The sequence below is a fragment of the Austrofundulus limnaeus genome, unplaced genomic scaffold (assembly GCF_001266775.1).
Source record: "Austrofundulus limnaeus strain Quisiro unplaced genomic scaffold, Austrofundulus_limnaeus-1.0 Scaffold392, whole genome shotgun sequence".
NCBI lineage: Eukaryota > Metazoa > Chordata > Actinopteri > Cyprinodontiformes > Rivulidae > Austrofundulus > Austrofundulus limnaeus.
Window position 1 is genome coordinate 346392 of NW_013952794.1, and position 11514 is coordinate 357905.

Genomic DNA, 11514 nt, shown 5'->3' on the forward strand with positions numbered 1-11514 from the left:
TCATAGCTCATCGTTTTGGATTTTCAGATTTAATAATAATGCTTGAAATTTGCAAAAATAAAAAACAAAATCTCTAAAATAAGGTGGATTCTCTCCTTCTTCTGTCTGATCTGCAGGGCTTGAGAAATGAATAGAAAAATGTGAACTAATATGGTTAAAACATTTATTTTAAAATCTAAAACATGAAAAGCTTAAGAATCACTGTTCAAACTGTTAAACAAAACATATTTTAACATTTACACTGCCATGGCTCAATGATAGTATTTAGACACACATTACACTATAGTAGGTTTCTGTGCATAAATAATATTATTGATAATATTATATTTTAAAATAGCATATTAAAACTGTGTCAAAATTACAGTCAATTGTATAAAATCTATACATCTATAAAATGTACTATGTGTGGAGAGAAACCTGTCAGTGTGGAGACAGGTAATCCTGATGAACAGTCCTTAACTCCTCTCCATCATCTCATAGTCAGACATGTGTGTATCTTCTTTAGGCAACAGCTGACTGAAAATTTGAATCTCATTTGAATAAGATTCTGCAGCATTTTAATTAGTCATCAAAATGTAAAAAGACTGAGCTTTCCTCTGTTTATTCTACTCTAAATGTAGTGATTGAGTGAACAAGATAATATTTTAATATTTTGAACACAGACTGAGTCATTAGTAAAAACAAAATGTTAGTTGTTTCCTATTTTTCTGGCCTCTTTCACTGACATTTGAATCAAACGAAAGTAAGCAATTTCAAGTTAAAATTCAGTAATTTTCCTTTGAAACCGTTTGTGAAAAAAAAAACATTTTCAATAAAAAATATATGCACTTAAAAAAGTTGAACCTGAGGACATGACTCATTTTTTTGTAATGTCTACTTTCTCAGAATTTCTGACAAAACAGCTGCTTTGACCTTGCCCATTTTTTATTTATAAAATGGTATTTTATTTTTGAGCAGGAGAAAAAAATGCATTTATTTGCAGTAATCAATTTTTTTCTATCCTTACAGCACCAAGATTTATCAATAAATCTGCAAATGTTTACAGTAACTGAAGTAACACTGCCTTTGCTATTATACAGATTTGCAGTTATTTATTTAAAATGAACTTGTTGCTGTCTGCTTGTGATCAGCATTGCATTTGAGCGCCGTGGCTCCAGGGCAGAGCTGCGCAGGTCCTCGGTCTACAGCACCATGGACCTGGTGCCCCAGCTGGAGCATTACGCCAACTCCCTTCCACGTCAGATGACAAAAAGCAGGCCGTCTCTTGAAACGCTCCGCAAGACATTTGAAGCAAGTGCTGTTTCATATTTTGAAATTTGTTTTATTAAAACTACGATATTTTTGAGGAGATGCTAAAACAAATAATGCTAATGTATTCAAACAATACCAGAGGGACCCCCAAGTTTTCCCCACAAGTTTTCAGACACTCGATTTTTTTAAGTCAACATTTTATTTGTTGGATTTAGTTTGTATGGATAAAACGTGAAAATAAATAACTAACTAAAATTATACTAGTGATCAGCTGTTTGTACGCCCAGTAATTGTTCAGGAATTGTATTCTGAAACATCATTTTTCCATCTGTTACCAAATTTCCTCATGACAGGTGGTGGAGGTGGATGGAGGAGCCACCTCAGGCTCAAGCAGCCTACCAGCACCAGATCTTGGAAACGAAGAGGCTGAAGGTCCCCCAGAGAAAGCTCCTGTTAGATTCGGCTGGATAGTTGGAGTCATGGTGAGCTCTTTTGCTTTACCAATGTTTAAAGACTTTCAAACATGCTGCAAATGTTTACCTTTTTAACAAGTAGGGTTAACGCCTCGAGTCTGTAGCGATCACGTCACCATCACACATCTAATTTCATGTTTTAACTCTGGTCTCAGGTTCGTTGCATGCTGAATATTTGGGGAGTCATCTTGTTCCTCCGTCTCTCATGGATCACCTCTCAGGCAGGCATTGGTCAGTCGCCTTTTCATTTATTTATTTTTCTTTCATTCAGTTATTTTATGTTTTTATGATGAACAAAGATGCAGTTTTGGAAAGATAACACTAGGAAGGAATAAAAAAATGATTCACGCTGCTGAGACAAACGGTCATTGCGCAGTAACAGGAAGTAGTGACAAAGGAGAACTCCATGTAAACAGAACATCGCTACAATGACTTATGCAACGTTTACACCAAACGCGTTGTGCGCCTCCAAAAATCTAAAACTACGATCATCTTGATGCTGGTGTCCAATGAGGACAGACGCATTTGATGTGAACATAGATGCGCTTCTTTAGACGTGCGATAGGAGGAGCCTTTTAACCATAGTTTCGATAACTTACCAGACATGCCGACTTCCTCACTAATCGTCCTCTGGGCAAAGTCCTTTTTATTTCTATCATAACGGACACTGGAATGATCATAAATGATCAGACTATCAGTTTTTCCTCCATTGTGTGATCCGATTTCCTGGGCTCGTCACCAGTACGTCACTGAGCAGAGTCTCTCTGATTGGTTTATGCGACACGTCGAGCAGCAAAAGTTCAGATTTTCCAACTCATGCGTCGGACGCTTTGTACGTGCCGCACCCATGGAAAATGCTCATGACATGTGCACTGCTTCGAACTGCGCTGCTCGAAGTGCGCCAGACGCACTGTTCGGTTTCTAGATGCCCATAGATGCGCATCCACCATTGACTTTGCATGTAAACCAGATGCTCTTGATGCTCAAAACGTGTTTGGTGTAAATGTAGCTTAACTCAGACAAAAGCAAAGAATCTGACATTTCTTTATATTTGACTCACTATCAGAGAGAGATAAAGAAAAGTCCGAGGTTTAAATAAAATTGTTTCAATGAATAAAACCCAACAAGTTACCCTTTGTTATCACTTCCTGTTTCACTTTGATCTTACCGAGTTCAGCAAAAAATATGACCAAGGCCAAACATTTGACTCAGGAGACGACATCCAACAAAATGACAAGATGCTAAGGCAGTGGTTCCCAAACCTTTTCTGATGGGACCCGCTTTGGTGATTTCATGCCCCACCAGCACAACCACACACACATGCACACACACACAAACTTGTTTTTCTATCCTTGTGGGGCCCGTCCATTGACTTCCATTCCTTTTTTGGTAATTTTATATCCTAACCCTGACCACAAACCCTAAGGCTAAGCTCACAGGTACCTGCCTGGCCCTAAAACTAACCAAATCTCAATTTACACCTTAGTCCTAAACCCAGAGCCGGCTCTTGGCATAGGTGAACTAGGCGGTCACCTAGATCGCCATCTGCTGGAGGGGGTGCTGAACTGCAAAAGAAAAAAAAGTAATTATTTGTAATCCCTGGTTGTAACTCTGCTCACCGCCCCTTTCAATTAGCTTTGTCTAAAAAAAACTATAACGAAGTATTACAGGAAAAATAAACTACCTATAAAACATTTTCTCCCCCCCAATGCAGCAAACGCCCCCACCCTCTCTCTCATTTGATTGATGTTGCACTGACTTGTCCTGCTCCGACACTCTGACAGGGGAGGGGCTAGTCCCTCTCAGGTAGTGGTTCGTGTTGACAAACTCAATAACAAGTCTGTATTTAGCACGGCCTTTTACAAACAAATGGCCTCTGGCCATAACAATATCTACTATGGCAAATTTCTTAAACATTACAACATTTTTTCCCCTTTTTGTATGGGCAGGAAATGTCACACTCACTTTTTTATACCTGTGTCTGCCTGCCAACAGTAGGCACATTTTCTCTTTCTTATCTGTAGCTTTTATTGATGACGTTGTTGTTGATTGACTGTTGTTGCCATAAGTGTGTCATTGAGTTTCATCTTAGGTAAAGATTAAATTTGGAAGGCTTTTTGCAAAAGAAAATATTTCCTTTCTAAAAATGGGAAAATGTGGAAAATGTAAAGGAAAGAAACTTAGTTGAAACTTAATTCTTTASTGATATTTTAGTCGTTTTTGTCAGGGTTTCTGATTGGGTGGCCTTTTATAAGCTTAGAGTAACACCAAAGCTAAAATCCACAAACCTTTTGGAGCTTTACTATGCTGTTTATATGTAGGTTAATTAAAAATCATGGTAACAGCAACATTTTAAACAGAGATCTTGTTGGTTATCAGCTTATGTGTTGGAGATGACAATCAGCTACTACCACACCAAATTAATAGAATAGAATAGAATAGAATAGAATAGAATAGAAACATACTTTATTATCCTGCGTGGGGAAATCCAGGTAAGTTTCATTGTGTATAAAACTGACTGAGTTATAGCCATTTATTTAGTTAATTAGGATTATTTAACTGTAGCACCATCAAGTCTCAGGTTGATTCAGAAAATCGGATGTTCATTCATTGATTCATTTTTGAAAGTTTCAATGAAATTTGTCAGTTTTTCTTGAGATAATTTGCTAACAAACACTGAACATAAAAGACTGGCTAGGAGATTCAGTAGTGAGGACCAAAAAAATGTTTGTGTGTTAGAGGCCGCATTGCCTCCTTTTGTCTCCCTCTTGGTGGAATCAAATCATAAATGTTTGAAACAGGACACTTGAAAAAACTGAAACTAGCTAAAATGCACAAAAACAATTTATTTTTCTCTAATATTTTGATTTTCTTTTATGGCAGTGTTGACGTGTGTTATAATATTGATGTCTGTGGTGGTGACATCTGTGACAACGCTATCCATTTCTGCCATTGCCACCAATGGGAGGGTGGTCTCAGGTGAGTCTATCTGAAAAATTAGAGTGTATGAAATGAAAACAAGAAAAATAGATCATTGTATATTGAAGTGAACCAATTCATTCATTGATCCATCATATCAGGCAAATCAATGATAGACTAAAAAAGTCCAAACCTCATACATTTTATACATTTTGCCTCCAATCATTTAAAACAAATTAAGTCAATCAACAGATTTGATTGGTTTACAACATTACATACTAGAGTTTGGGAAATATTTAAAACTTCTTGGTAAATTAGAAGTAAACTCAATGGCATTCGTAATCTGCGAGGAAGCAGTACATAAGAGAATCAACTGAAATGCATTTGAATATATATTTTTTCAACAACAGTAATTTGTTTTGGTTACTTTATTTCTTTTTTTAATAAATTAGAATTTTTAATTCCAGTTTTTATGTGTAAAATGGTTTCCAGGTGGGGCATATTTTATGATCTCCAGAACTCTGGGTCCTGAAATTGGAGGACCAATCGGGATGGTTTTCTCCTTTGCCAATGCACTGGCATGTGCAATGAACACTGTTGGTTTTGCAGAGGTTGTTCGGGATCTAATGCAGGTATTTGTTTTACCAATTATGTGCAGCTTTAATGTGAATGAAATATATCTGGTCTTATGAGTGTTCCAATACTTTTAACTTCACTTTTATTTAGTTTAACAGTTAAAGTGATCATTTTTAATGTTGTCACTAATCTGATTGATTGATGTAGGAGTTTAATGTCATCATGGTTGATTCCATCAATGATGTTCGTATTGTGGGTGTGATCACTGTCACCGTTCTTCTGCTTATTTCACTGGCTGGTATGGAGTGGGAGTCCAAGGTGCGCACATTTGAAACACATCTTGACATTTTTATATCTCTATATATGTTTGCTATTGTTAGTAACACATAATACAAATAGTACATACTGTACCAGGCAAGTAACTAGTACATGCTATGCTGTATTGTGTATCCCTACCAATTATTTGTACAATGCTGCATTTTTTATTGGTATCAAATATTATACTACCTGTGTGTTTCTTTTTCAGACCCAGATTTTGTTCTTTCTTGTTCTTTTGATCTCCTTTGCAAACTATTTTGTGGGCACAGTGATCCCTCCTAACATTGAGAAACAAGCCGTTGGAATCTTTGGATACCGAGGTAAAGCACTGTGTTTGACTTAATACGTCAAAAAAGTGCATTACTGCATTGCACAAGAAGTTGGTATGCTTTGAGTCTTATTTTATTTTGAACTCTGTATACATGTGAATACTTAAAACAACCCTATACAGTAAGTAGCATGATGATTGTGCGTTGGTGCATAGTTTAAGATTGGAAATTCATTGTCAAGGACAATTTAGGCTTTTTGTGTAACATGCAAAAAAACAAAAACTTAAAGTTGCTAAAATGATACATTTTCTTGCATCCTCATGCAAAATAGAGGAAAAAAATGTGAAAGAGGTTAAACCAATTCAGACTTCCTGCATCTAAGTGTCTAAATCAGGGGTGCCCAACCTTTTTTGAACCAAGAGCTACGAAGTCGGCAGTTTGCTGAGATCTACGAGTCCAGTCTCAGTATTAAAAAACATAATTTTTCATCTCCCTACTCCTCACTTCTTTAAAGTAAATAAAGCAGAACATAATGTGTTGCTAGTTTTATTTAATTTAAGGTATTGTCAAACAAAACTATCTACTTAACCATATATTTACCTACAAAAAAGAAAAGATAAAATCCTTACTTAACTCCTGACAGAGAAACAGAAAAGTGATGCTTGAACAAAAAGTACCATTTTTTAATCTCCTTCAATTAGTACTCACTGTAACGTGCGAGCTATGAGGGCTGAAAACCTGATCAGTGCGAGAACCCAGAGTCAAATAACTTTGGAGCACAGGAACTCATCTCCATTTATTCAAAGAACTCTTCTCTCCATACAGGGGAGGAAAAACAAAATAAAAGTCTCTCGTTTATACTATTACAAAAAGTGACTTATGATGGTGCAGATTCACAAATGTCCAACAACTATTTCAAACCTCCATCTCTGTGCAGCATGCTGGATGGTGTCTTCTGTAGGTGCTGAAGAGCTCAGTCCCTCACTGGTCCAGACTGCCGGCTCCAGACCATTCAAAGAGTTCCACCTGTTCACCACCTATCACACACACACGCACGCACGTACGCACGCACGCACGCACGCACGCACGCACGCACGCACGCACGCACGCACGCACGCACGCACACACACACACACACACACACACACACACACACACACACACACACAAACAGGTACCTTCCTGAACCTAAAACTAACCTAAACTCAATTCACACCTTGGTCCCAAACCCAACCCCCCAACCCAAAATCAGCCTCTGAAGTTGTGGGGCCACGGCGTTGGGCCCCAGAAGGAGCACTCGGTCCCCACGAGGCTGCATTTTCCTTAAAACTGGACCCCACAATGTAGGAAAAACAAGAACACACACACACACACACAGCCACATTAGGTACAGAAAACAAGGGCACACCCAAACAGCAAAATAAATAAATTACACAGAGGTGCCAGTCAGTGTATAATACACCAGGCTGGTCTAAAATGTAATAAAAAGGAAACAACATACAGACGTAACAAGAACACAACTTTTCATGCAGGCTATATAAAAATAAATGTGCCTCTACCTTAGTGGGATTTTCATGTGCAGCAGCAGGTCTGGGAAAGAGTCATTCTGCTTGCAGAGTGTGTCCGGTCATTGCTGGAGTGGCATCAGTTGTTATGGAAATGAGTTAACAGAGGGGCAAGTTGCTTTTATTAACAATCTCCATAAAAGCATTAAAAATATCTTCTCTTGTTGCACTCATGTCTGCAAAGGCCATTCTGATAAAAAACACACAGCTGGACCACATCTACCATGTTGGTCGACTCATCAAACTGAAGAAACACTCTGTTTGGCGTCATTTTTTTAGCTGGTCCTCACATCCACAGCAGTTCCCACACATCGCTGTGTCACAGTTTGTCTGGACAACTGCACGTCTTTATAGCAGCCACGATCTCACTTTTATTTTTAAAATCACGAAAAAGTGCTTCTGCAGCCTCAATAAATGCTTCTTTCATAACTTCTCCATCGCTGAAAGACTTTTTGTGTTGAGCCAGGATCATGAGGCTATCGTAGCAGGCAGCCTTACCTTTTGTTCTGGGCCGAGTGAAAATCGATTGCAGTCCTGCAAGCTTGTTATTCAGCTGCCGCACTTAACAAAAAAATAGTCCTCCTCCCTTTCTGGGTGAAAATAATAACTTTTTGTTTCCTTGTTCGCTCATTTTTCATCCATTTTTTTCCACACTGGTAATCAACAACTGTATTACTTCGCTTTGTTTCAGAACACATGAACCCAAGTCTTGGGATATCATGTTCGGAGTGCTGCTTGTTTCACGGCTCCCCATCTCACAGACAAGGAGGGAGCGTGTTCAAGGCTGGAATATAAACTCCTCCCGCCTCCCACCTCCACCGCTTCTGCCGGAGATCTCAGCGAGCGGACATGAGTCCCGGCCGGAGCGCAACCTTGCTCTAACAGCTGATGAGCCGGCTCATCAGCTGTTAGAGCAAGGTTGCTTCGCGGGCACCTGGGAACCAGCTGGTGGGCGATCAGTCGCCCGCGAGCAACTGGTTGGGCACCCCTGGTCTAAACCATTGTGTCCAATTCTGGTCCTGTATTCTGCTCCAACACACCTGGTTCATTGATTTTAATTACCTCTTCAAATTCAGTGGAAGCCCGTTGATCACGCGTTCACTGAAATCAGGTCTGCTGGAGCAGAGAAACCTAGAAAGAATGTCAACGGCAACAATAATAATAATAATAATTAATTCAAGCTTTGAACATCAGCAAAATGTCATAATTTTCATTGGTAGCAAACACAGTGAATCCAGTTACGATTTGTGAGTTAATTGGGTAGTAAAAAAAGTAAATTTTTGTACAAAATTTTAGAAACTAATGCTGTCCACAAAATTTCTTTAACAGGTTTTTATTTTCTTTTACATTTTTAAAGTCAAGAGTAACATTCAACAGAATTGCAAAACATTCTTTTAGAACATCACAGACCAAAAACATGCTCATTACTTTGCCTTCAGGCCCGCCCAGGCCACCCTTGCAAAGCGGATCACAATAGTTGATAGAGGAGAAAAGATTTGGTGTATTTTTTAAAATAGTTCACAGTTTGCAGTCAATGTTCTGTTTCTACATTCTGCTCTCCATGAATTGTATGGCCTTCTCTGTAGGTGATGTCTTTGTAGAAAACCTAACACCAAACTGGAGAGGATCCGAAGGAAGTTTTTTCCAAATGTTTGCCATTTTCTTTCCTGCTGCGATTGGTATTCTCTCTGGAGCCAACATCTCTGGAGATTTGAAAGTATGAATTTCAGAAGAACACTTCTCACCAGATATAATTCTAGAAAATGATATAATGATGTGTACCCTTTTGTCTCTGTAGGACCCTGCTACCGCCATCCCCAAAGGCACCCTGATGGCCATTTTCTGGACAACAATCAGTTACCTGGGGATAGCTGTAACTGTTGGTAGGTTAATCATTGAATATGGATTTTTCTTCATTTACCTCAGTAAAGCTGTTATTAGTGTAAGATTATGGGATAAAATCAATGACGTAAATAATAGGATGAAGTCAAGATGGTCTCATGTATTAGTAAATGGAAGTACGACAAACTAAAAAAACATTAGGCTTAAAGCTACTTGCTCATTTGAAGAAAAAAAATATAGAAAACTTATAAACAAATAATTTATTACAAGTCTGCTTTTTTGAACAACCTCAGTTTGGAGGAACATACCTTTATTTTAAATGCATTAAAAACTACTGTGGGCAGCATCAAGACCTGTGTGGCCTTTTTTTCTTTACAGCTCCAAACCCTTAAAAATATCATTGCAGTTTATACAAATGCTATTTTATACAGTCATATGAAAAAGTTTGGGCACCCTTGTTAATTTTCCAGATTTACCTTTATAAATCATTGATTGTTTGGACTAAAAATATCAGTTAAATAWATCATATAGGGGACAAACACAGTGATATTAGAGAAGTGAAATGAAGTTTATATGATTTACAGAAAGTGTGCAATAAATGTTTAAACAAAATTAGGCAGGTGCATAAATTTGGGCACCGTTTTCATTTTATTGATTTCAAAACCTTTAGAACAAATTATTGGCACTCAAATTGGGTTTGATAAGTTCAGTGACCCTTTACCTCCATACAAGGTGACTCCAATTATGAGAAATGGTATTTAAGGGGGGCAATGGTAAGTTTTTCTCCTCTTTGCATCTTCTTTGAAGAGTGGCAGCATGGGAGTTTTAAAAAAAACTTTCAAATGAGCTGAAAACAAAGATTGTTCACCGTCATGGTTTAGGGGAAGGATACAGAAAGCTATCTCAGAGATTTCATCTTTCAGTCTCCACTGTGAGAAACATTGTGAGAAAATGGAGGAYCACAGGCACAGTTCAAGYGWAGGMTCMAAGTGGCAGACAAWGAAAAATCTGGAAAAAACAGAAGTGAAGGATGTTGAGAACAGTCAGAGTCAACCCACAGACCAGCACCAAAGACCTACAACATCATCTTGCTGCTGATGGAGTCACTGTGCTTCATTCAACTATTCAGCACAATTTACACAAGGAGATGCTGTATGGGAGAGTGATGCAGAGGAAGCCTTTTCTCCGCCCATATCACAAATCACATGGATTCCAACCAATATCAGCAGATTCTGGAGACCAATGTCCAGGAATCAGTGACAAAGCTGAAACTGCTGAAGCTGGGCTGGATCTTCCAACAAGACAACGACCCTAAACACTGCTCARAATCTACTAAGGCATTCATGCAGAGGAACAAGTACAAAGTTCTGGAATGGCCATCTCAGTCCCCAGATCTGAATATTATTGAAAATCTGTGGTGTCACTTAAAGAGAGCTGTCCATTCTCAGAAACCATCAAACCTGAATGAAGTAGAGATGTTTTGTAAAGAAGAATGGTCTAAAATACTTCAGCCACAATCCAGACTCTCATTAGAAGCTGTAGGAAGTGTTTATTGGCTGGTATTTCTGTGAAAGGAGGAGCTACTAAATATTTAGGTGAGTTTTTTTTATGGTGCCCAAATTTATGCACCTGCCTAATTTTGTTTAACCAATTATTGCACACTTTCTGTAAVTCATATAAACTTCATTTCACTTCTCAAATATCACTGTGTTTGTCCCCTATATGATATAGTTTACTGATTTTTTTTAAATCCAAACAATCAATGATATATAAAGGTAAATCAGGAAAATTAACAAGGGTGCCCAAACCTTTTCATAAGACTGTATGGTTTATTATTTCAAACTATGTGGCACTAGCAGCAGCAGCTATACAGTAGCTGTGGCACTTTTAGTGCAGCCTAGGGTTTTTCCACGAGAAAATCCTAACATTTCTCCCCAAATAACAATGGAATTAGAAAAAAATGACAATGAAAAGGTTTATAGCTTGTTTTGTTTACACCTTTTCAAAGACGATAGGCAGGTTTGAACTTCCTTTTTTTATTATACTGATGTTATTTACACTAGACTTCTTTAAAGATGGTAGCAGTTGGTCTTGGCTCCAGACGAACTATATACACTGCTCAAAAAAATAAAGGGAACACTTAAACAATGCACGCTAACTCCCGATCTTGATCAATGAAATATTTGCATTGAGTACTTTGTTCTGTACAGAGYTGAATGTGCTTCACAAAAGTTGGACTTAGCGTGCGTTGTTTAAGTGTTCCCTTTATTTTTTGAGCAGTAGTGTTCCCTTTATTTTTTG

At 38.1% G+C, this 11514-nt stretch overlaps 1 protein-coding gene across 1 annotated transcript in view; it reads left to right on the forward strand.

Moving 5' to 3' along the window:
• Positions 1–1136: 1136 nt before the first annotated feature.
• Positions 1137–11514, forward strand: part of LOC106528604 (solute carrier family 12 member 3) — a gene marked incomplete in the record, with an annotated part of 26997 nt that continues 16619 nt past the window's right edge. The window contains 9 exon segments of the mRNA XM_014023817.1: positions 1137–1290; positions 1605–1733; positions 1880–1955; positions 4608–4703; positions 5136–5275; positions 5427–5537; positions 5746–5857; positions 8958–9088; positions 9170–9254. Coding sequence (XP_013879271.1) covers positions 1192–1290; positions 1605–1733; positions 1880–1955; positions 4608–4703; positions 5136–5275; positions 5427–5537; positions 5746–5857; positions 8958–9088; positions 9170–9254 — 979 coding nt within the window.